The sequence below is a fragment of the Saccopteryx bilineata genome, chromosome 4 (genome assembly GCF_036850765.1).
Source record: "Saccopteryx bilineata isolate mSacBil1 chromosome 4, mSacBil1_pri_phased_curated, whole genome shotgun sequence".
Taxonomy (NCBI): Eukaryota; Metazoa; Chordata; class Mammalia; order Chiroptera; family Emballonuridae; genus Saccopteryx; species Saccopteryx bilineata.
Window position 1 is genome coordinate 289,798,113 of NC_089493.1, and position 26,102 is coordinate 289,824,214.

The 26,102-nt window shown below is 45.6% G+C and overlaps 1 protein-coding gene across 3 annotated transcripts in view; it reads left to right on the forward strand.

The window, feature by feature from the left end:
• Nucleotides 1-26,102, forward strand: part of AXIN1 (axin 1) — an 88,776-nt gene that overhangs the window by 3,794 nt on the left and 58,880 nt on the right. For all 3 annotated transcript variants that reach the window (XM_066275440.1, XM_066275441.1, XM_066275442.1), the window contains exon 2: nucleotides 1,224-2,182. In XM_066275440.1, the coding sequence (XP_066131537.1) occupies nucleotides 1,224-2,182 (959 nt within the window). The remainder of the gene's footprint in view (nucleotides 1-1,223; nucleotides 2,183-26,102) is intronic.

Genomic DNA, 26,102 nt, shown 5'->3' on the forward strand with positions numbered 1-26,102 from the left:
TAATTTTTCCAGACCTTCTCTGTTTCTCAGAGTTCTCAGAGTACTAAATTGTCATTTGCTACCAGAGGATACTTTCCTTATAAGCAAGGTTTTAAAGGTCAAGTGCAGCTTTCTGATAGGTGGCATGAGAAGGCCCCTGTGCGAGTGCATGTGAGTGATGTCCTTTGATCACTTGCTAGAAGATGCTGAAGGTGACCCACAATTAACTGCTCTTTTTGGCATGTGTTGAGAGAGGAACAACTTACTGTGTGTTTGCACGCGTTGTGAAGCATACTAAGTATGAAGTGGTGGGGATGCAGAAAACACAGTGGCTGTGGGCCTGGAGAATGTGTGGGGCAGACACACCACCCACCTAACAGTGTGTGATGTGCCATCCTTTCTGTACCTGGTCTCACAGTGTCCCTGCAGAGCAGGTTGGGTGGTCATCCTTGTCCCACATGTGAGGGATCGGCTTTTACCCAAGTTTGTATAACTAGGAGGACTAGAAGCACCTGTCTTTCCTCCAATCCTCCTGGCCTTCTTGGAGCTTGCAGAGAAGGATTGGTCACTCAGCTCTGTAGCTGAGATGGGAGGTCCCCAGGATACTGGTTTCTGTGATTTTTTAAAAAAATTAAAAACATTTTTTTTAGAGAGAGAAGGAGAGAGAGAAACATTGATTTGCTGTTCCACTTGTTTATGCATTCATTGGTTGATTCTTGTATGTGCCCTGACCAGGGATTGAATGTGCAACGTTGGCATATTGGGACAACGCGCTAACCAACTGAGCTACCCGGCCAGTGCTATGATGTTTTCACAGAATGACGCTTTAGGGGTGTGGTGTTCTTTGTGTTTGGGCGTTCATTTCTTAGCACCAGAGGCATTCCTGTAGTTGTAAAAGTTCCCAGAAATTGTTTTAATATACCTCAAACTTTGTGAGGAAAGATTGCAAATTTAAACTAAATTTTAAAAAAAATTTATTGATTTTTAGACAGAGAGGAAGGGAGAGAGACAGAAACATCAGTCTATCTCTGTATCTGCACTGACTGGGGATCAGCCTGGCAGTCTTTGTGTATCCAGATGACGCTCCAACCAGTCGAGCTATCCGGCCAGGGCTTAAACTGAATTTCTAACTTTGAGTTCAAGCGGGAGGGCATCATTGCAAGTCTTTTCTTGAGAAAATCTCTGTGGTCATATTTCCATGGACCCACCTTTCCTAATCCTTGTCCTCTTAATGGTTTCAACAGGACAGATTGATTCACTTTGGAGCTGTAAGTACTGATGTATTAGGGTGCAGCGCTCATTGTTCATTGACGCAGAGTCTCAAAATGAATATTCAAGAGCAGGGTTTCCCCTTGGACCTTGGAACAAGTTTCACCGAAGATGCCCCCAGACCCCCAGTGCCTGGTGAGGAGGGTGAACTGGTGTCCACAGACCCCAGGCCCGTCAGCCACAGCTTCTGCTCTGGGAAAGGTGTTGGGATTAAAGGCGAGACTTCCACAGCCACTCCGAGGCGCTCAGATCTGGACCTGGGGTATGAACCTGAGGGCAGTGCTTCACCCACCCCACCGTACTTGAAGTGGGCCGAGTCCTTGCACTCCTTACTAGATGATCAAGACGGGATAAACCTGTTTAGGACTTTCCTGAAGCAGGAGGACTGTGCTGACCTGCTGGACTTCTGGTTTGCCTGCAGTGGCTTCAGGAAACTGGAACCCTGTGACTCGAATGAGGAGAAGAGGCTGAAGCTGGCCAAAGCTATTTACCGAAAGTACATCCTTGATAATAATGGCATCGTGTCCAGGCAAACCAAGCCAGCCACCAAGAGTTTCATAAAGGACTGCATTATGAAGCAGCTGATTGATCCTGCCATGTTTGACCAGGCCCAAACAGAAATCCAGTCCACCATGGAGGAGAACACCTATCCCTTGTTCCTCAAGTCTGATATTTATTTGGAATATACGAGGACAGGCTCAGAGAGCCCAAAGCTCTGTAGTGACCAGAGCTCTGGGTCAGGAACAGGGAAGGGCATACCTGGATATCTGCCCACTTTGAATGAAGATGAGGAATGGAAATGTGACCAAGATATAGATGAAGACGATGGCAGAGACCCTGCTCCCTCTGGCAGGCTGACACAGAAGCTGCTCCTGGAGACAGCCGCCCCACGGGCCTCCTCAAGTAGACGGTACAGCGAAGGCAGAGAATTCAGGTGAGTCAGACACAAGGCGTCTGTTTCTGTGCTCACCTCCAAGAGCTGGAGAACTAGCAAGGAAAGGTGTTGGTAAGGAATGGTCTTGTCTTTCACCCCTAAGTGGGTATACTGTTGCTATGGGTGAGTTTTAGTTCTTATTCACGATACTTTCATATTTGTCATTAGATGTTTTTTAATAGTTGTATGTTGAGGATACTTTAATCAAGAACAGACTAAAATATATGCCATTGTAAGTCATTAGTAACATTGGAATTCTTAGAAGTTGTGACATTTATACTTTATCCATTAGCCATAAAATTTCTATTTTTTTGTATAGAAGGTGGGTTTACCTGGTATATATAATACCTTTGGCTTAACAGAGGGAGTTGTGGATTTTTAAATGCATCAATACTTAGAGAATTCTGGATCGTTGTTTTTTGTAACGGTCTTCTCAGATTCTTCCTAGAGGTTGGAAAGTGGTGGTGAAGAGCCTGCTGTGCAGTGTGTTGTCTGAGCACTTTGAGAACTTTTGTGGCTGTGGTTGCATTTCTAGGATTGGACCTTTTTTCCCCTGCCAACAAAATGAGTTAGGGTTGTGTAGTCAGTTTCCAGTAGCCCCGGGGGCATTCTGAAGTTGTGATTGCAGCTTTTGCGTGTAGGCATATACACAACTTTGGAGGCATGAAGTGGTGTTATTGCAAGTTGTTATAATTTAGGAAACCTGTTTCTTCATTCTCTTTTCTTGGTAATCCCTTTTGTGAGGTATATTTATTTGGCTGTAGTTGGAGTCTGTTGCTGATGTTCACAGATACTAGCGGGGTTCTGTTTCCCACTCATTTCATAGCTGGTTCTGGTGACCTTTGCCTGTGAAATTTTTCAAGTCTGGAGTTCGTGTGACCCTGCTGATTTGATCAACAGTCTGGAAACACATCCTTAGGTGCTGGGACTCTCCCATGGAGTTATTAAAAACCCAGATCATTTATCTAAATTTACTGTGGCAGAGAAATTGGCTACTTGCTAATAAACATAAGATCAAATATCTCTGAGAATTTGACCATCCTTCAAGTGATGTGATTCAGGATATACTGTCTGAAGTAATTTTTGTGTGTTTTTGGCTCACAGTCTTTAGTTAAAGGCTATTGATTTAGCTAGCTTTTTATTTATTTTATTTTATTTTATTTATTTTATTTTATTTTTACAGAGACAGAGAGAGAGAGTCAGAGAGAGGGATAGGCAGGGACAGACAGGAACAGAGAGATGAGAAGCATCAATTATTAGTTTTTCGTTGCGCATTGCAACACCTTAGTTGTTCATTGATTGCTTTCTCATATGTGCCTTGACCGCGGGCCTTCAGCAGACCGAGTAACCCCTTGCTGGAGCCAGCGACCTTGGGTCCAAGCTGGTGAGCTTATGCTCAAACCAGATAAGCCCTCACTCAAGCTGGCGACCTTGGGGTCTCAAACCTGGGTCCTCAGCATCCCAGTCCGAGGCTCTATCCACTGTGCCACCGCCTGGTCAGGCTAAAATAAAGAATTCTTGAGGGCTACTCCTTCTTCTAACCAGGCCCAGTCTGCATACATTTCAGTTGTTGGGTCTTTTTTTTTTTTTTTTTAAGTGGGAGGAGGGGAGATAGAGAGAGTGACTCCCAGGTTTCACTGGCAGCCCGCATCTGGGTCTGATGCTGGAATCAACTGAGCTATCCTCAGCACCTGAAGTCAATGCTCCAAGTAACCAAACTATTCTCAGTGCCCGGGACCAATACTCAAACCAGACAAGCCACTGGCTGCAAGAGGGAAAGAGAGAGAGAAGGGGGAGAGGGAGGGGAAGAGAAGCAGATGGTTGCTTCTCATGTGTGCCCTGACTGAGAATTGAACCTGGGATGTCTGCACACCAGGCTGACGCTCCATCCCCTGAACCAATTGGCCAAAGCAGTTCTTGGGTCTTAAACAGCAACTTTCCTTTTTCTTTGGTTTTATTTGTAATAAGTATTCCTTGCTATCAAGGTAATAGAATGTTAATTTGACACAGTCATAATGATAGGTTAGTATTTTGAATTCATTGCCAGAATCTTAAAATAATTAAAACATGTTAATTACAAAATAAAATTAATAGAATGTTTTGGCTTCACTGATCTGATAGCGTTCAGCTAAGGACTATGGCACATTTTAGTTTTAACTTGCCTGTCCTGGAGCTGCTTGTGGCAGAGGGAAGCTGGAGTTCAAGAGTCCTGTCTAGCCTGACCAGGCAGTGGCGCAATGAATAGAGCGTTGGAAGGAGACACGGAGGGCCCAGGTTTGAGACTGAGGTCACCAGCTTGAGCGCAGGCTTATCGGGTTTGAGCGAGGCTCACCAGCTTGAGCCCAAGGTCTCTGGCTCGAGCAAGGGGTCACTCGGTCCACTGTAGCCCCCGGTCAAGGCACATATGAGAAAGCAATCAATGAACAACTAAGGAACCACAATGAAGAATTGATGTTTCTCATCTCTCTCCCTTCCTGTCTGTCCCTATCTGTCCCTTTCTTTGACTCTGCCACAAAAAGAAAAAAAAAGTCCTGTCTGCAGTTGAACATTCTTTCATTCAAGGTTGCTTGTGGTAGTTTTGTGAGTGGAGAACCTCTGATGTTGGGTCATCGTTCATGAGCACTGACAGGAGGTGGAGTCCAGCACATTTTACTTGTCCTGTGTGGGGTACAGTTAGGATGCACTAGGTTGGAAGTCACAGAAAATCCAGCCCAACGTGGCTTAACCAGTGAAGAGGATTGCCTGACTCAGATAAATGAAAAGTCCAGAGGCAAGGCCAACTTCAGATATAGTTTAATCCGAATTCAGCCATTTGTCTTTTTTTTTTTTTTTTTACAGAGACAGAGAGTCAGAGAGAGGGATAGACAGGGACAGACAGACAGGAACGGAGAGATGAGAAGCATCAATCATCAGTTTTTGGTTGCAACACCTTAGTTGTTCATTGATAGCTTTCTCATATGTGCCTTGACCGTGGGCCTTCAGCAGACCGGGTAACCCCTTGCTCAAGCCAGCGACCTTGGGTCCAAGCTGGTGAGCTTTTGCTCAAACCAGATGAGCCTGCGCTCAAAATGGCGACCTCAGGGTCTTGAACCTGGGTCCTCGGCATCCCAGTCCGACACACTATTCACTGCACCACCACCTGGTCAGGCTCAGCCATTTGTCTTTTAAAGACAATTTTTTTAGAGCAGTTTCAGGTTACCAGGAAAATTGAGAGGAGGTTTCCTATATACTCCTGGCTCGCACACGTGCACAGCCTCTCCCATTGTCAGCATCTCCCACCAGAGCAGTACATTTGTTGCACTAATGAACCTACATCAACACATCATAATTACAGTGCATAGTTCTCATTAGGGTTCACTCTTTTTTTTTTTTTTTAGTGAGAGGAGGGGAGGCAGAGAGATAGACTAATGCATGTGCTCTGACCAGGATCCACCTGGCAAGCCTACTAGGGGGCAATGCTCTGCCCATCTGGGCCTGTTGCTCCATTGCTCAGGAATGGAGCCTTTTTTTTTTTTTTTAGCACCTGAGGCAGAGGCTACGGAGCCATCCTCAACACCTGAAGCCAACTTTGCTTGACCCAGTTGAACCATGGCTTTGGGGATTGGGAGGAGGAGTAGAGAAGCAGATGGGCACTTCTCCAGTGCACCCTGACCGGGAATCTAACCCGGGACTTCCACACTCCAGGCCGATGCTCTACCATTGAGCCAACTGGCCAGGGCCTGGAGTTCCACTCTTGGTGGTGTATATAATGCCATGTATCTACCATTATGGCATAATACAGAGTATTTTCATTGCCCTAAAAATAGTCTGTGTTCCACCTATTTATCCCTCCTCTATTTCAACCCCTGAAAAACACTGATCTTTTTTATTGTCTCCATAGTTTTGCTTCCAGAATGTGATATAGTTGGAATCATACATCATGTAGCCTTTTCAGACGATTTCTTTCACTTGGTAATGTGCATTTTAGTTTTCTCCATGTCTTTTCATGACTTGATAGCTCTACCACTGACCCAACCGGCCAGGGCCAGCTCATTCTTTTCAGTGCTGAATAGTAGGATTCCATATCTAGGTGTACTACAGCTTATTTATCCATTCACCTACTGGAGGACATCTTGGTTGCTTCTAAGTTTTGGCAGTTATGATTCATGCTGCTTATAAAGGTCCTTGTGCAAGTTTTTGTGAACTTAAGTTTTCACCTCCTTTGGGTAAAAACCCAAAAGGAGTACAGTTGCTGGATTGCACGGCGGAACACGTTTAGTTTTGTAAGAAACTTCCCTGTTTCTTAATACTTTTTAACCTCTGCCTTCCTGTGGCCAGTTCTGCTCTCAGGTTAGCTCCTTGTGTTGGAGGTGGCTGCCTCATGACCTTGGCTCTGGGATCCCTTGTTTTGTAAACAAATCTTCCCATGACATTGAGGGAAGATCCTGCAGTTTGCTCTGAGTGACCAGGGATGCTGTGTGCTGCTCTGTCCTGTCCATCACAGCATAATCATTGTGCAAGGGCCTGAGACTATGCTACTGAATTTACACTGAATATACCCTGGAAGGTAAGTGGGGTCCCTCACCCAGATAGCATCGCCTCTCAACTGGGGAGAGTGGTCTTCCAAAGGAAGATTGGGTTTAATGGGAAAGGGAAAAAGAAAGTAGGTGCTGAATAGGCAGTTTGTGAGCACTGCTACAAAGAAGAGATGGAGCATCAATCTTGTTGGTAGGGGATGCATTTCCTGTTGATGACAGGTTCCTCTCTAAGTGTTGATTCTGCGTGGAGGAGTGTGTCCTGTGCGGAGGGTCATATCTAGGACAGGACGACTTCGAGGGACTCCCAGACCTAGAGCTTCCAGATCCACAGGCTCTATACCGTGGGGCCTCTTCAACTGTGCGAGCTGGTGTTTTTCCGTCTCCCTGTACCAGACATAGGTGTTCCCAGGCCCCTGATAGGAGGCCAAATGTGAGTCCTCATTCGGCTTTATGGGTACACATGGTTGTTTTTCATATAGCCAACCTAAGACAGATTAAATGAGTCTTTTATTTAGGTCTCTGTCAAAATTGAGAAAACAGTGATGCTCCTGACCATTCTTTGCATTTATCCTACTTGACAGGGGTCATTTGATCCTCTGCATCAAGGGATCACAAATCTTATCCCTGCTCTTCCGTTCTCTGTGTCTTTGTGCGGATGATTTTGCCATTTGTCATTACCCATTATCAATGGAACTTTGTATACAATTTTGGTTGGTTCACACCTACCATTTTAATTGGTGTGAATTGGCAAAGGGTTCTTTGATGATGTATGGCTTTTGGCTAGTTACTTAATGAATTGGCATTAGGGCCCAGGTCTGTAAGACATTGGCTGGCAGGCTCAGGTTGTCTCCTCAGAAGCTTGGCTTGGCCTGCCAGGTGCCTTCTAGGGTATGCTTGTGGGAAAGTCGGTCATGGTCAGGCTTCAAGCCAGGCCATATTTTTCAACCCTTCAACCAACTGCACTTAGGGATTGCCGCTGGTTTTGATGTATAACATCAGCAAATGCTTTCCATTTCTATTTATTGCCCTTACCTTCCTCATTGGCTGAGAAGTTCCCTAAGGATAGAGTCTCAATGGATATGTCCTTGTGTCTTCGTAGTGGGCCAGCCCAGTGAGGCACTCCTAGTCAGGTCTGGTTATCAAGGCTGTGGCCAGAGAGTGGACTGTAGATGCCATTGTTTACAGCAAGGCAACTTGGTGACTTGTGGGTCTTTTAAAAGCTGGATGACAATCCTTGTTCTCCAGGATCCCCAGATAGTTTGAGGAAATGTCTCACCTGTTTGTTGGTTTATTGACCGAATTTCTGGTAATGGCTTTAAAGGTCAAGAAAATAAATGTAAATGTAAAAAGAAGAAGCACTCAAAATGTGTACAGTTTCATATGGAAGGCAGAGAAGTAAGATTGATTTGGGTTTCTTTTTTTTCCTCTTTGTGGCTGAGTCAGAGAGTCAGAGAGAGGGTCAGACAGACAGGAAGGGTGAGAGATGAGAAACATCAATTCTTCGTTGTGGTTCCTTAGTTGTCCATTGATTGATTTCTCATATGTGCCTTGACTGGGAGGGCTACAGCAGACCGAGTGACCCCTTGCCTGAGCCAGCGACCTTGGGCTCAAGCTGGTGAGCCTTGCTCAAACCCTGTGAGCCCACGCTCAAGCTGGCGACCTCGGGGTCTCGAACCTGGGTCCTCCGCATCCCAGTCTGATGCTCTGTCCACTGCGTCACTGCCTGGTCAGGCTGATTTGGGTTTCTGATTGGAGTCTGAGTAGAGTGAGTTTTGGGCGGTGGCTCAGGTGAAGGGTACCTAGCCAAGAAGGGCTATACATCAACAGGGTGGAGTGTGCACTTGCTGTGCTTGAAGTAGGTGGCCACAGGCTATGGCCAGAGGACACACTTGTCTTATTGATAGTGAGCCTGTTTGATTTGCCCTTTAGCACATTCTCTTCACTGTTGAATTTTTAGGCCATTTATGATGGAAAGTACCTCGCTTAAGTCTGGCTCTTCCTATAGTCTTCCCTCCCTTTTTTCTACTGTTATGCTTGTAGTTACTCTAAGTAGAGAACTCTTTTCTTAGGGAGAGGGCATGGCTGTGCTGTTGTTCCCTTGTCATCTTCTAGATGTGTGACTTGTCCAACCGGATAAATTCTTTTGTTCTTTTTTTTTTTTTTAAGATTTTATTTATTGACTGTTAGAGGAGTGGGCGGGGGAGTGGCAAGCATCAACTCTCATGCTTCTTGTATGTGCCCGACTGGGCAAGGCTGGGGTTTTGAACCGGCGACTTCAGCATTCCAGGTTGATGCGTTATCCACTGTGCCACTACAGGTCAGATGGCCCAACTGGATAAATTCTTTTAGCTGATCCAAAAGTAGTTTGCTGCTGTGGAGTTCTTTAGACAAGAGTTTGGGAATCTTTCACTAATCTTCTTGATTAGATCGGGAGAACATTAAGCTTGGTGGTTTAACTTAACCTCTCACTTGATGACTTTTCTAATAGGCAGTGTGTTGTAGGGTCAGGGTTCTGTTATGTAACTTTGGGGAGTTGCTAAACCTCTGTACTTATCTGTAAAGTGAGGAGGGTGAAGTAAGGACCTGCCAAATGAGGTTGTTATGGAGGTTCCATGAGACAACACTTGGGGGGGTGCTTGGACCAGCTGGTGCCTGCACACAGCAGGTCTCATTAAACTTCAGCTCTTGCTGTGGTTCCTTTTCTTCTTCATCATCATTATCTGAAAATAGTGATCAGCTAGATGTTAGTGAAATTAGCATCTGGGTTAGTTTCAAAAATAAGGTAGAGAATGACACATTCAGATTTTAATAGTCATATTTCCTTAAAGAGAGACATTAATTCCCCACACCGAACCAGTACCTCTTGTCATCATTGTTCCCTCTAGAAGTGACTTCACCATCTAGCAGATCAACCCAAACCACCTGATCCCTGCTTTGCAGATCCCCATAGCCAGTGCAACAACAAGTCCTGATTCTCCCTCAGTGTGTGTTGGATCCCTCTGCTTCTTCTTTTTTTATTTTTAAGGTGAGAAGAGAGGAAATAATGAAGTAGACTCTCAAATGAGACCCAACTGGATCCACCCAGCAACCCTGCTGGAGTACCAAGCTATTTTTAGCACCTGAGGCTGATGTGCTCAGACCAACTGAGCTATCCTCAGCACCCAGAGCCACACGCGAACCAATCAAGCCACTGGCTGCGGGAGGGGAAGAGGGGGACAGAAGCAGATGGTGGCTTCTCCCATGTGCCCTGACTGAGGATTGAACCTGGGACATCCATATGCTGGGCCGACTCTCTAGCCACGGAGCCACTGGCCAGGGCCAACCCCTGTGCTTCTCACTGTGCACTCTGGTTCCCACTGTCTCCTGGATCACCACCTTCCAGAGTGCATACAGAGAACCAGGCAGAGGCTGGATCTCTGCCTCTGTCATTTCTCCCTATAGTACTCAAAGGATCTTATCGAAATCTAAGTCTGATCACTCTCTCCCTTCTCTCAGTGCTTTTGGGACCCACCACACCTAGAGTCACGTCAAGCTCCTATGACACAAATATGTTCATTGTAGGTTCTGTCACAGCAGCACCAACATGCCATGTGCATTTTATATACTTATCAGTGGAAGGACTGGCCATTACAATTTTTAAAATTTTTTATTTATTGGCTTTAGTGAGAGAGGAAGGGTGTGAGAGAGAGAGAGACGAACATTGATCTGTTCCTGTATGTGCCCTGACCAGGGATTGAACCAGCTTCCACTGTGCTTTTGGATGATGCTCTAACCAAACAAGCTATCTGGCCAGGTTACAAATTTTTTTTTTAAAGATTTTGTTTATTAATTTTAGAGAGAGGACAGAGAGAGAAAGCATGGGGAGGGGGAGAGAGAAGCATCAACTCATAGTTGCTTTTTTTTTTTTTTTTTTTTTTTGGTATTTTTCTGAAGTTGGAAACAGGGAGCCAGTTAGACAGACTCCTGCATGTGCCTGACTGGGCTCCACCCGACATGCCCACTAGGGGGTGATGCTCTGCCACAATCAGAGCCATTCTAGCGCCTGAGGCAGAGGCCACAGAGCCATCCTCAGCGCCTGGGCAATCTTTGCTCCAGTGGAGCCTTGGCTGCGGGAGGGGAAGAGACAGAGAGGAAGGAGAGGGAGAGGGGTGGAGAAGCAGATGGGCGCTTCTCCTGTGTGCTCTGGCCGGGAATCGAACCCGGGACTCCCGCACGCCAGGCCGACGCTCTACCACTGAGCTAACCGGCCAGGGCCTCATAGTTGCTTCTTGTATGTGCTTTGACTGATCAAGCCTGAGGTTTTGAATTGGTGACCTCAGCATTGCAGGTTGAGGCTCTATCCTCTGTGCCACCACAAGTCAGGCACACTTTTTTTTTTTTTTTTTACAGAGACAGAGAGTGAGTCAGAGAGAGGTATAGACAGGGACAGACAGACAGGAATGGAGAGAGATGAGAAGCATCAATCATTAGTTTTTCATTGCGCGTTGCAACACCTTAGTTGTTCATTGATTGCTTTCTCATATGTGCCTTGACCACGGGCCTTCAGCAGACTGAGTAGCCCCTTGCTGGAGCCAGCGACCTTGGGTTCAAGCTGGTGGGCTTTTGCTCAAACCAGATGAGCCCGTGCTTAAGCTGGCGACCTCGGGGTCTTGAACCTGGGTCCTCTGCATCCCAGTCCGATGCTCTATCCACTGCTCCACCGCCTGGTCAGGCTCAGGCACACTTTTTAAAAACTAGTTATAGGAGAGTTTAAAAATATTTTCTCTTTGGTTTAGTCAAATGAAACTCCATGATATTTGACAGATTTCAACAAAGTCCAGGAAAGTATCTGTAGTTTTTTTAGCCATCAGACTGGAAAATTCTGGAATAGAGAGGCCCCTTTGCCTGGGCCTTTGTATTCCTGGGTTTATGAAAGGGAAGTGCTTACAGAGAGTAGACAAGCAAATGTTGACCAAGGCCCTTTGCATGGACCATGCTGTCCATGGCTCTGACGTGCAGTAGCTATTTCAGGAGAGTGTGGGGTTGGTGTGTTTGGCACCATGTGCCGACATGCGGGCATTCCTTGTGTGGTTCTTGGAACTGAGCCATACGCATAGGTCAGCTGCCTACTGATCAGCCCATTGTCAGGTTTAAATTCCAGTCAGCTTCACAGAGATTTGTATTTGATTCATACACACAGGCTCTATTAATGTTTTCTTTATTATACTTTTTTTTAATTGATTGATTTTAGTGAGAGTGGAAAAGAGAAAGGGGGAGAGAGAGACAGAAACATCGATCTGTTTTTGTACGTGCCCTGAGCGGGGATCAAACCAGCACCCTTCTGTGCTTTGGAATAATGCTCTAACCAACTGAGCTATCTGGCCAGAGCTCTCTTAACTTTTTCTAGAATCCTTACTTCATTTGCACTAGATTACCCTTAGTTATTAGGAATATGGGATTTGGCTGAGTAGTGGTAGTTCAGTTAGGAAAAGAAGACTGTCTAATAATTGTTTTTCAGTCCGTGATCAGCGTGAGGATGCATACTTGTGTGTTTAGAAGAAAATAAAGTGTTGCTTTATTTTTCCAACATCAGTACAAATGGATGGTTTGTGAGCCACTCAGGGTCCTCTCAGAGCTCATTAATTCCAAAAAATGTTTGATCTGAGGAAAAAACTCAGTAAACTTCTTAATTCTCTTTCGGGGACCACAGCTGGCCTCCACACTTTCATCATCTTCAAAGAGGCCACATAGAGGCTGTGCATAGGGCCTTCTGCTCGTGAAAGTGTTCAACCTCTCCCATCCCCACCCCCTTCCACAGTGGACCCTCTATTGCTGGATGGATTATAGCCTTGGTCCAGGAGCCTTCTCTGAACTGTTGAAACTTACAGCAGCTGGACTCAGCTCTTTTGTTTGTACCAGATGCCTCCAGTTTTTTTTTCCCCTTAATTTATTGATTTTGAAAAGGGGGAGGGGGAGATAATGATTTGTTGTTCTACTTAGTTGTACATCCATTGGTTGATCTTTGTATATGCCCTGACTGAGGATTGAACCCACAACCTTAGTATATCAGAACAGTGCTCTAACCAACTGAGCTACCTGGCCAGGGCCAAACTCCTCCAGTTTTGATAGACAGAGGTAAGTCATGGCCAGGTGGATACCATCCTTAGCACCCCCAGCAACAGGGGCTCCTCTGTCCATTTCTGGGCCCTCTATTCATCTAGCTTTGTGCCCTTACAGTTATTAATTTGGGGTGGGTTTTTTTTGGTATTGCCCCTCTTGTTTTCAGTCTGTAGTGCCAGTGTCTTCTCTTGAACAAATATTCAAAAATAATCATAAAAAAATGTTTCTTGGCCCTGGCTGGTTGGCCTAGCAATAGAGCATCAGCCTGGCATTTGGAAGTCTGGGGTTCAATTCCTGGTCAGGGCACATAGGAGAAGTGGCCATCTGTTTCTCTCTCCCCTCCCCCCATTTCTCTCCCTCTCTCTCTTCCTCTCCCATAGCCATGGCTCGAATGGTTCAAGCAAAGTTGGCCCCGGGTGCTGAGGATGACTCCATGGCCTCAGCCTCAGGAGCTAAAATAGCTCAGTTGCTGAGCAACGAAGCTAAGGCTCAGCCCATCAGAGCATAGTCTATTAGGGGCTTGCGGGGTGTATCCCAGTCGGGGTGCATGTGAGAGTCTGTCTTTGGTTCCCCACCTCTACTTAAAAAAAAGAAATATGGCCTGACCAGGCGGTGGCGCAGTAGATACGCGTTGGACTGGGATGCGGAAGGACCCAGGTTCGAGACCCCAGGGTTGCCAGCTTGAGCAAAAAGCTCACTAGCATTGACCCAAGGTCACTGGCTCGAGCGGGGGGTTATTCAGTCTGCTGAAGGCCTGCGGTCATGGCGCATATGAGAAAGCAATCAATGAACAACTACGGTGTCGCAACGAAAAACTGATGATTGATGCTTCTCGTCTCTCCGTTCCTGTCTGTCTGTCCCTATCTATCCCTCTATCTGACTCTCTCTGTCCCTGTAAAAAAAATTAAAAAAAAAAGAAAAGAAAAATGTTTCTTGTTGCCTTGCTTGTAATATACTGCTCACAAAAATTAGGGGATATTTCAAAATGAATGTGAACATGCAGCTACCCAGTACTTTCAGCCTTTTGTATAGTGCATTTTCACCAATGAAATAAAAGTTGGTTTTGCATCTCATTTGCATGATTGAACAACTTTCTTTGACTTGTCGTTTGCTTTTCTGATGTTCTTGTTTAATAAAAAAAATCAAATGCTTCTTTTTTTATTGCTTTATTTATTCATTTCAAAGTATCCCCTAATTTTTGTGAGCAGTATATTATAAAACCTTCTCTGTTCTCACTCCATGTGAGAGGGTTGCTATTCAGGTGTCTGTGTGGCTGCTGTGGCTTTCTGATGCCTATAGTACTTGAAGGAGAAATTGTTTTGGTTTAGAATTCTAAATCAGGTGGCATCTCCCTTAGAGACTTAAAGGAATTACATCATCACCTTCCACCGTCTGAAGTTGTACTGTAGAGAGGTCTGTCTCCATTCTATTTTCATTCCTGTGGATTTGACTTTCCCTCTCTCTGAACATGTCTTGTTTTTTTTATTTTTTATTTATTTAAATTTTATTTAGTAATTTTTAGTAAGAGAGGAAGGAAGGGAAAGAGGCAGAGAGACAGGAGCATCAGTCTGTTCCTGTATGTGCCCTGACCAGGGATTGAACCTGCAGCCTCTGTGCTTCGGAACGATATTTTAACCAATTGAGCTTTCTGACCAGGGCATCTCCCCCCACCCTCATTGATTTGAGAGGGAAGGGCAAAGCGGGGTGTGTGTGTGTGTGTGTGTGTGTGAGAGAGAGAGTTAAGTATCAACTTGCCGTTCCATTTAGTTGTGCTCTCACAGGTTACTTCTCATATGTGCCCTGACCAGGATCCCGCCCATGACCTTGGTGTGATGGACCAACACACTTTATCCACTGAGCCACCTGCCCAGGGCCTTGGATGTTTCTTTATCAGCAATGCTATTTCAGTGTTCTGGCTTGCTACTACCCCAGCTTTAGAGTGTTTCCATTTTCATGAAATATCTTTTTCTATCCCTTTACTTTCAATATGTGTGTCTTTTGATCTGAAGTGGGTCTCTTGTAGATAGCATCTGTATCCAACCTTGGTGTTTCAAGAGGATACTCTTAATTCAGTGGTCCCCAACCTTTTTTGGGCCACGGACCGGTTTAATGTCAGAAAATATTTTCACGGACCGGCCTTTAGGGTGGGGTGGATAGATGTATCACGTGACCAAGACAAGCATCAAGAGTGAGTCTTAGACGGATGTAACAGAGGGAATCTGATCATTTAAAAAAAATAAACCATTGTTCAGACTTAATTATAAATAAAACGGAAATAATGTAAGTTATTTATTCTTTCTCTGCAGACTGGTACTAAATGGCCCACGGACCAATACTGGTCCGTGGCCTGGGGGTTGGGGACCACTGTTCTAATAGTCTGAGCTAACCAGCCAGGGCCTCCCTGTATGTCTCTTGATTGGAGCATTTAACTCATTTGCATTTCAAGTAATTGTTGACAGATATGTTATTTATTGCCATTTTATTAAAGTTTTTTATTTATTGATTTGAGAGAGAGAGAGGTTGGGAGAGAAAGAGAGAGAGAAAGAAAAAGAAGCATTGCTTGACTGGGTGGTGGCACAGTGGATAGAGTTTCGGACTGGGACGTGGAGGACTCAGGTTTAAAACCCCTGGGTCGCCGGCTTGAGCACGGGTTCATCCAGCTTGAGCGCAGGGTTGCTGGTTTGAGCCCAAAGGTCACGCTGGCTTGAAGCCTAAGGTCACTGGCTTGAGCAAGGGGTCACTCACTCTGCTGTAGCCCCCCAGTCAAGGCACATATGAGAAAGCTATCAATGAACAACTAAGGTACTGCAATGAAGAATTTTTTTTTTAATATTTTATTTTTAACTTTATTCAGTTTTTTTTAGAGCAAGAGAGAGAGACACAGAGAGAGAGAGAGAGAGAGAGAGAGAGAGAGAGAGAGAGAGAGAGAGGAGAGGAGCAGAAAGCATCAACTCTCATATGTGCCTTGACCAGGCAAGCCCAGGGTTTTGAACCGGCGACCTCAGCATTCCCCGGTCAACACTTTATTCACTGCGCCACCACAGGTCAGGCTGCAATGAAGAATTGATGCTTCTCATCTCTCTCACTTCTTGTCTGTCTGTTCCTATCTGTCCCTCTCACTGCCTTTCTCTCTCTCTGTCTCTGTCACAGAAAAAAAGAAGCATCAGTTTGTTCCACTTATTTATGCATTCGTTGGTTGATTCTTGTATGTACCCTGATTGGGAATCAGACTCACAACCTTGGCATATTGGCATGATGCTCTAACTAACTGAGCTAGAAAGACTCCCGGGATCCACTCAGCAAGCCATGTCTGGGGCCGATGCGTGAGTGAACTGAACTGTCCTCAGTGCCTGAGGTCAATGCTCAGACCAACCAGGCTATCCTCAGTGCCTGGGGCTGACACTTGAACCAGTCGAGTCACTGGCTGTGAGAGGGGAAGAGAGAGAGAAGAGGGAGAGGAAGGTTGCTGCTCATGTGTGCCCTGACTGAGGATCGAACTTGGGATGTCTGCATGCCTGGCCAACACTCTACCACTAAGCCAACCGGCCAGGGCCAAATTTTATTTATTTATTTATTTTTAGAGAAAAAGGAAGGAGAGGGAAACATCAATTTTTTGTTCTACTTATTCATGCCATCATTGGTTGACTGTTGTATGCACCCAGACTGGGCATTGAACCTGTAACCTTGATGCATTGGGATGACAGTCTGACCAACTTAGCTATCCAGCCAGGGCTTTTTTTTTCTTCTTCCTAAAGAAGACTCCTTAATATTTCTCATAATACTTGTTTGGTGGTGGTGAGCTCCTATAGCTTTTTCTTGTCTGGGAAGCCCTTTGTCCTTTAATTCTAAATGGTGTCTTTACTGGGTAGAGTAATCTTGGTTGTAGGTCTTTCCTTTTCATCACTTTGAATATTTCTTGCCAATCCCTTCTGGCTTATAAAGTTTCTATTGAAAAATCAACTGATGGTCTCCCTTGTAGAAACTGCTTTTCTCTTGCTTTCAATATCATCTCTTTGTCTTTAATCTTTGGCATTTTAATTATGATGTGTCTTAGTGTGGGCCTCTTTGGGTTCATCTTACTTGGGAGGCTCTGCACTTCCTGAACTTGTATGTCTGTATCCTTCACCAGGTTAGGGAATCTTTCTTTCATTTTTTCAGGTAGGTTTTCAGTTTCTTGCTCTCTCTTCTCCTTCTGGCACTCCAATATGATTGATTTTAGAGAGACAGAGATGAAGAGAGCGAAAGAGAAAGAAGCATTCATCTGTTGTTCCACTTAGTTGTGCATTCATTAGTTTCCCGTATGTGTCCTAACTGGAGATCAAACACGAACCTTCGTGTTTCAGGATGATGCTCTGACTGAGCTAACCGGGCAGAGCCTTGGAATGTCTATATAAGTTTCTGGAGATGTTAATTTGGAAGATATGGAAGGCTGTAATGTATTCTTCATTTCTGAATGATTCTTATTCATGTTTTCTGTCTCTGTTTTTATGTTTCCTGTCTCTTTTTTTAAATTCTCGCTAAGTTCATCTACTGTTCCCCTAAGTTCATTGTCCATATAAAAAGTGTTTTTGAGCCTGACCTGTGGTGGTGCAGTGGATAAAATGTTGACCTGGAACACTGAGGTCGCCAGTTTGAAACTCTGGGCCTGCCTGGTCAGGGCACATGTGGGAATTGATGCCTCCTGCTTCCCCCCTTCTCTCTCTCTCTGTCCTCTCCTCCTCCCTTCTCAAAAATGAATAAATAAAATCTTAAAAAAAAAAAGTGTTTTGAACTCGGTGTCTGGTAGATTGCTTGTCTTCATTTTGTTTAGTTCTGTCTCTAGAGCTTTGTTTTGTTCTTTTATTTGGGACGTGTTTCTTTGTCTCCTCATTTTGGTGGCCTTCCGGTGTTTATTTTTATTTATAATACAGAGCTGCTACTTCTCCTGGGTGTTATACAGTAGGTGTTCTGTAATGTTGAGTGGCACAACCTCCCCCTTCACTTGACCTGGGCACTCCAGGTGTGCCCCTGTAGCTTCTGTACATTTTCTTGTAGTTGAGCCTTGGTTGCTGTTGGCACCTCAGTTGGAGGGATTTATCTCCAGGCCAACTGGCTATGCCTACCATGGAGGATCTGTTATGTAGAGGCCAACCCCATGAAGCAAGACTTATATTAGTGGGGCTTTTGTGCCCATTGAGTCCACCCCTTGTAGAAGTGGTTGGGAGGTGCTTCAGCGTGGTCTGAAGCTGTCCTCCAGATATGCTGGCTCCTGAACCCAAGAGGTGCAGGTCAATGTCATCCCACGTGGTGGGAGCTACAAAGCGATCTGCAGGTAACTGCTACTTGTGCTGCGCTTGGAAGTGCCCAGGAGGGGACAAGCTGCAAACCAAGGCTGGCTGTTTCAAGTAGGCCTGGGGATATTTAACAACAGAGACAGGGCATGTGGAGACCAGATGCTGCTTGTTTGAGAGATTTTAGGGAAGTCTGAAGCATGAACCAAGACAGGTCATTTGTATGGAAAAGACACTGAAAATGGCTTGGATGGCCCACAATTTGGGTTGGGTAGGATCTCAGGGAATCACCAGGGCTGAGCAAATAGAGTTAGAGTTGATGGAGCCTGCCTGCCAGTTCTGTGGGAGGGCTAAGAAAAATAACATGGCTTCTGCCAGCACTTCTGTCTGGGATAAAGCTGCCTGCCTCCCTTTTCCTGGCTCCCACTTGATGCCACACAACTTGGATTCTCCCTATCTGTTCCTGACATGGTATCCCATGCTGGAGCTCAGTGCATATGAATCTGAGTAAGTCTGTGCATGGACCCTTTAAGAGGAATGCCCAGGACTTCGGCAGCGCTCCATATCTCTCTTTCTCTCTCTCTCTCTCTCTCTTTTTTTTTTTTTGACAGAGATGAGAAGGATTAGCTTGTAGTTGTGGCACTTTAATTGTTCGTTGATTGCTTCTCATAAGTGCCTTGACCAGGATGCTCCAGCCGAGCCAGTGACCCCTTGCTCAAGCCAGTGAACCTGGGCTTCAAGCCAGCGACCATGGGTCATGTCAATCCCGTGCTCAAGCTGGATGAGCCCGTATTAACTCCAGCAACCTTGGGGTTTTAAACCTGGGACCTCAGTGTCCCATGTTGATGCTTTATCCACTGCACCACCACTGGTCAGCATATTGATTGATCTTAGAGAGACGGAGAGATGAGAGCGAGAGAGAAAGAAGCATTCGTTGTTCCACTTAGTTGTGCATTCATTAGTTTCCCGTATGTGTCCTAACTGGGGATCAAACACGAACCTTCGTGTTTCAGAATGATGCTCTGACTGAGCAAACCAGGCAGAGCCTTGGAATGAGTATATAAGTTTCTGGAGATGTTAATTATAATTTCTTAATAGTTGCCCTGCTTTCTGCATAGTATGGCATTTATGTCCTCTGAGCTCCTTTGTTATGGATTTGTTTTGGATTCTGTCTTCCTAGCTTGATGTTTTACCCAAATGATGATCCTGACTGTTCCTTTTTGTTTGAATGTGAGGCACTGGAGATGCTGGTTAAAAGCTGTGTGGGAGGCCCTGGCTGGTTGGCTCAGCGGTAGAGCGTCAGCCTAGCGTGCAGGAGTCCCGGGTTCGATTCCCTGCCAGGGCACACAGGAGAAGCGCCCATCTGCTTCTCCACCCCTCCCCCTCTCCTTCCTCTCTGTCTCTATCTTCCCCTACCGCAGCTGGGGCTCCATTGGAGCAAAGATGGCCCGGGCACTGGGGATGGTTCTGTGGCCTCTGCCTCCGGTGCTGGAGTGGCTCTGGATGCGACAGAGTGACGCCCCAGAGGGGCAGAACATCGCCCCCTGGTGGGCATGCCGGGTGGATCCTGGTCGGGCACATGCAGGAGTCTGTCTGCCTCCCCATTTCCAGCTTCGGAAAAATGGGGGGGGGGAACAACTGTGTGGAAGACCTTTCTGATTGATGTTCTTGGTGTGTGTTCAGACTGCCAGCTGGCTTTTTTGCTTGGGGGGTCCCCAAATGTCAGTACCTCTAGATCTTTTCTCGAGTGAGTTGCACTTTCTTCTGAGAGACAGGCTTTAGTTTCCTTCTTGAGGGGTTTGGCTTTTGCATTCTAGAGCTGGATAGGTGAAGGATTGGTTTCCCAGCTGAGAGTACAGACTTTCACCTAATCCCTCAGTTTTCAGTCCTCATCCCTGTATTTTCCCTGTACCAGATTTCCTCAAATCAAGAAGAACCTTTCATATTAACATTTACTTAGACTGTTTCTTCTGTGTCCTGCAAGATTGTGTGAGGGAGAGAGTTATATGACTATGCTGGATATGGGTGAGGACAGGTCCCAGGGAGTCTTGACTGCCCCCTAAATGTTGCTCAGACAATTTCAGTTTGTAGTGTCATACTCCTTGACCATCTCTCAGTGGGGCAGCATGTTTAGTTTGCCAAGAAGTCCTGCATGTATGTTGGAGGAAGAGTGCTTTTTGTCTATGATTATGGAGTGGGTCTAGTTGGCAGAACTTATTTAATTTTAAAAAGTTTTATTTATTTATTTCTAGAGAGAGAAAGAGAGGAGAGAAGCAGGAAGCATCAACTCATAGTAGTTGCTTCCTATATGTGCCTTGACCAGGCAAGCCCAGGGTTTTGAACCAGCAAACTCAGCATTTCAGGTTGATGCATTATCCACTGAGTGACCACAGATCAGGCTGCTATTTTTTTTTTCAAGTGAGAGGAGGGGAGATAGAGAGACCGGCTCCTGCATATGCCCCACTGGGGATCTACCCAGCAGTCCCCGCCGGCGCCAATTCTTGAATCATCCGAACTATCCTCAGCATCCAGGGCCGATGCTTGAACCAGTTGAGCCATTGGTTGTGAGAGGGGAAGAGAAGCAGATGGTTGCTTCTTATGTGTGCCCTGACTGGGGATCAAACCCAGGACATCTGCACGTCGGCTGATGCTCTGTCCACTGAGCCAACCACCAGGGCCCTATTTTATTTTTTTAAAGATTTTATTTATTGCTTTTAGAGAGAGGAGAGGCAGAGTGAGAGAAAGGGGGAGGAGGAGCAGGAAGCATCAACTGGTAGAAGTTGGTTCTCATATATGCCTTGACCAGGCAAACCTGGGGTTTCGAACCAGTGACCTCAGCATTGTAGGTCACTTTATCCACTTAGGCCACCACAGGTCAGGCAGGCAAAACTTGTATTTTAAATACAAAAGGAAGAGAACAAATCTTTGAGAAGAATTAGGGAAGGAAAAGGAGGTGTAGAGCTCGGCTCTTGGGGGAGGTCAGATGTAACTACCATAAAATAAGTAATTTAAAGGTGGTAGCATTGTGAAAGGATTCTTTCTTTTTAATGAAAATTCATGTTGGGATGTCTAGTACTTTTGAGATCTACTCAGTGAATAAAAATTATGTGCAATGCATATAACTGCTCTGGAGCACATTTATTCTGTATGTTAGTTCTGCTTGTGTTGAACAAAGCTGAAGGTTTGGTGCCTTGAGTTAGACATGGTGTGTTTCTCACTCTCGTGTAACTTAGTTTTTTTAATTGGACCTTTTATTGATTGATTTTTTTATTTATTTTTATTTTATTTTTTTTAGAGAGAGAAAGAGAGAAAACAGCAGAGAAAGAGAGACTTTGATTTGTTGTTCCACTTATTTATGCATTCACTGGTTCTTTCTTGTATGTGCCCTGACCAGGGATTGAGCCCTAAGCCTTGGCATATTGGTACAACACTAACCAGGTGAACTGTCTGGCCAGGGCTGTTACTGGATCTTCTTAAGGCCGTTTGTTTGTTCGTCTTAGAGAGGACAGTTGATCCTTATTTTGGTAATGGACTGTTTATTATATGATCACAGTGTTTTGGAATTTGGAGAACAAAGAGACTTAAAAGACGGTGGTGCACATGTCCAAGAAAAGCTGTGTCTGAGCAGACGGGAAAAATATCTGTACTGGGTGACCCAGATATAGTTTCCCCTTAAAGGGAGAATTGACAAATACAGATTTCATTCATTCATTCATTCATTCATTCATTCATTCATTCATTGTGTACTCACTGTGTGCAAAATATATACTTTTCTAGGAATTGGAGATCTAGCAGTGAACAAAGCAGACAAAAATGCCTCTACTTACGGGGCTTAATTTTAACAGGAAGAAATACAGGATAGAAAAGTAGTGTTTCAGATGGTGACAAGTACTATGGTAAAGTATAAGGTGGGGAAGGGCAGTAGAGGTAGAGGGAGGGTTGCCATTTTAACAGGTAGAGAAGGTGACTTCCAAGCAAAACCTAAAGAAGATGAGAAGGCCCTGGCCGGTTGGCTCAGTGGTAGAGCGTCGGCCTGGCATGCAGAAGTCCCGGGTTCGATTCCTGGCCAGGGCACACAGGAGAAGCGCCCATCTGCTTCTCCACCCCTCCCCCTCTCCTTCCTCTCTGTCTCTCTCTTCCCCTCCCACAGCCGAGGCTCCATTGGAGCAAGGATGGCCCGGGCGCTGGGGATGGCTCCTTGGCCTCTGCCCCAGGTGCTAGAGTGGCTCTGGTCGCGACAGAGCGACGCCCCGGAGGGGCAGAGCATCGCCCCCTGGTGGGCAGAGCGTCGCCCCCTGGTGGGCGTGCTGGGTGGATCCCGGTCGGGCGCATGCGGGAGTCTGGCTGACTGTCTATCCCCATTTCCAGCTTCAGAAAAATAAAAATAAAATAAAAATTAAGAAGATGAGAGCACAAACCATGTGCCTGGAGGAAGATGATTCCAGGAGAGGGGAAAGCAAGATCTGAGAAGTGAGAAAGGCAGCAGCATGGCTGGAGCAGAGGGAGTGAGGAGAGAGTAATGGCGATGAGCTCAGAGAGGAGTTCCGACGTTTCTGAAATTGAGTTTAAAAGCTATTGCAGGTTCTGCTTTAGTCCCTCTTTCAAGTCATCAGTATATTAATAGAATTTAGAGCCATGAGCCTTATTGAGATCCCCAGTGAGTGAATGTAGATAGAGTAAAGAAGGGGTCAAGCAACACTCTATTGCTGAGAGATTGGGGTTGGGAGGGAAGCAGCAAGGAGACCGAGGAGACCTGGCCATTAAGCAAGGTAGGAGGCAACCTGTGGAGTGTGGCAACTTGGAAGCCAAGGGGAGGAAATCTTTCAAGAAAGATGGGCCTGTCCAGGCGGTAGTGCAGTGGATAGAGCATCGGACTGGGTTGCAGAGGACCCAGGTTTGAGACCCCGAGGTCGCCAGCTTGAGTGCGGGTTCACTAGCTTGAGTGCTGGGTTGCTGGCTTGAGCATGGGATCATAGACATGACCCTATGGTTGCTGGCTTGAGCCCAAAGGTCACTATCTTGAAGCTCAAGATCACTGACTTAAGCCCAAAGTCTCTGGCTTGAGCAAGGGGTCATTCGCTCTGCTGTAGTCCCCTGGTCAAGGCTCATATGAAAAAGCAATCAGTGAACACCTAAGGTGCCGCAATGAAGAATTGATGCTTCTCATCTCTCTCCCTTCCTGCCTGCCTGTCAGTCCTTCTCTCTATCACAAAAAAAAAGAAAGAAAAGAAAGAAAGATGGAATAGCCTCACCAGGTGGTGGTGCAGCGGATAGAGCATCGACCTGGGATGCTGAGGACCTAGATTTGAAACCTCAAGGTTGCCAGCTTTAGCATGGGATTATAGACATAACCCCACGGTCGCTGGCTTAAGCAAGGGGATACAGGCTCGACTGGAGCCCCCAGGCAAGGCACATATGAGAAACAAATCAATGAACAACTATAGTGTGACAACTATAAGTTGATACTTCTCATCTCTCTCCTTTCCTGTCTGTCTCTCTTGCTTTCTCTGTAAAAAAAAAAAAAAAAAAAAAAAAAAAAAAGATGAAATGATTAACTATCAAACACTACTGGTAGATAAAGTAAGATGGAAACCGACAGATGTTAAGTTTAGCAATGTGAAGATTACTAGTGACCCTGAATCATGGTATTGGTGGTGGTAGGAGATAGTAAAAGCATATAGAAATGACTTCCAAATTTATTTTTTATTTATTTTTAGATTTTATTTATTGATTTTTTGGAGAGGAGGAAGAGAGAAAGAAGGGCGGGAGAAGTGGGAAGCACTAACTCTAGTTGCTTTTTGTATGTGCCTTGGCCAGGCAAGCCCTCAGCTTCAAACCAGCAGCCTCAGCATTCCTTGTCAATGTTTTATTCATTGTGCTACCACAGGCCAGCCTGATTTTCAAATTCAGCTTTAAACAACTCAAAGTCCTTTGAGAAGGTACTATGTTTTTGTCTTACTTGTATCCCTTGGCTTGAAGTAGTGTCTTGAGGCCCTGGCCAGTTTGCTCAGTGGTAGAGCGTCAGCCCAGTGTATGGATGTGTCCCGGGTTTGATTCCCGGTCAGGGCACACAGGAGAAGCACCCATCTGCACCACCCCTCCCCCCCTCGCTTCTCTCTCTTTCTCTCTCTTTCTATTTCTCTCTCCTCCAGCTCCTGCAGCCATCACTCGATTGGAGTGAGTGAGCCCTGGGTGCTGATGATGGCTCTACCTCAGGCGCTAAGAAGAGCTTGATTGTTGGGCAATGGAGCAACACCCAAGATGAGCAGAGCATCGCTCCCTAGTGGGCTTACTGGGTGGATCCCAGTTGGGGCACACGTGGGAGTCTGTCTCTGCCTCTTCTTCTCTCACTTAATTAAAAAAAAAAGTGTCTTGCTGCTCTGCTCTTGTTAAATATGTATTAAGCTGAAATGACTAATAGTGCTTTTTAAGTATCAGAAAGTTACTTGCAAGATTTGCAGAATTCGATGGCATTGTACCTTTGAGTGGTGGCATTCATACCATCCTCTTGGGATCCCATCTTTATTAAGGAAGCTGCTGCTTTAGCTTATAGTCATAACCCATAGCCACCTCTTTGTTGGTTTTGGTCTCTCACTTTTGATAAAGAAATAGGTTTGTGTGTGTGTGTGTGTGTGTTATTTTTTTAGAGAGAGACAGGGACAGAAAGTTAGGAAGGGAAAGAGATGAGAAGCATCAACTCATAGTACGGCACCTTAGTTGTTCATTGATTGCTTTCTCATATGTACCTTGACCAGGGGGCTACAGCAGAGCCAGTGACCCCCTTGCTCAAACCAGCGACCTTGGACTCAAGCCAGCGACCATGGGGTCATGTCTGTAATCCCACGCTCGAGCCAGCAACTTGGAGTTTCAAACCTGGTCCTCAGTGTCCAGGCCGATGCTTTAGCTACTGTGTCACTGCCTGCCCAGGAGAAATAGCAATTTTTAAATATATGTACAGAAATGCCATTTATTTATTTACTTTTTTTTTCCAAGTGAGAGGAGGGGAGATAGACTCCCCATGCGCCCTGACCAGGGTACACCTGGTAACCCTGTCTGGGGCCGATGCTCTGCCCATCTGGAGCCATGTTCACAACCGAGCTGAAATAGCTGCTTTTTTTTTTTTTTCTGAAGTGAGAAACAGGGAGGCAGAGAGACAGACTCCTGCATGCGCCCAACCAAGATCCACCAGGCAAGCCCACTAGGGGGTGATGCTTTGCCCATCTGGGGCCTAGCTCTGTTGCAACTGGAGCCATTCTAGTGCCTGAGGCGGAGGGCATGGAGCCATCCTCATTGCCCAGGCCAACTTTGCTCCAATGGATCCTTGACTGCAGGAGGGGAAAAGAGATGGAAAGGAGAGGGGGAGTGGTGGAGAAGCAGATGGGCGCTTCTGTGTGCCCTGGCTGGGAATCGAACCCAGGACATCCACACACTGGGCCAGTGCTCTACCACTGAGCCAACAGGCCAGGGCCAAAATAGCTTATTTTTTAAAAAATCAAATAAAATGAGGTTTTGATTCTTATTCATACAGTACCAAACTATGGCCTTTATGTTTCCTTATATCACTACTGTTGAAATTTACCTATTTTTTGTGGGCTAGAGAGAGAGAGAGGGACAGAAAGGGAGAAAGTGAGGGAGAAGAGAGATGAGAAGCATCAATTCGTAGTAGCTTCACTTTAGTTGTTCTTTGATTGCTTCTTATATGTGCCTTGATTGTGGGGCTCCAGCCAAGCCAGTGACCCCTTGCTCAAGCCAGTGATCCTGCTCTCAAGCCAAGGAGTCTGTGCCTAAGTCAGTGACCTTGGGGTTTCAAACCAGTGACCTCAGCATCCTATGTCTATACTCTTCACTGCACCACCACCTGTCAGTCTATTTTTCAATGTTGAGGCTGAATTTATTGGCTAAAATCCCTCATTATGAATGCAGATTTGTCTGTTCTTGCTTTATTTGTTAGGTTTTATGTGTTTTGAGTCCATAGTTAACATGCATACAAATTTTGAGTTCTATATATATATTCCTTGTGCATTAACCTTGTTA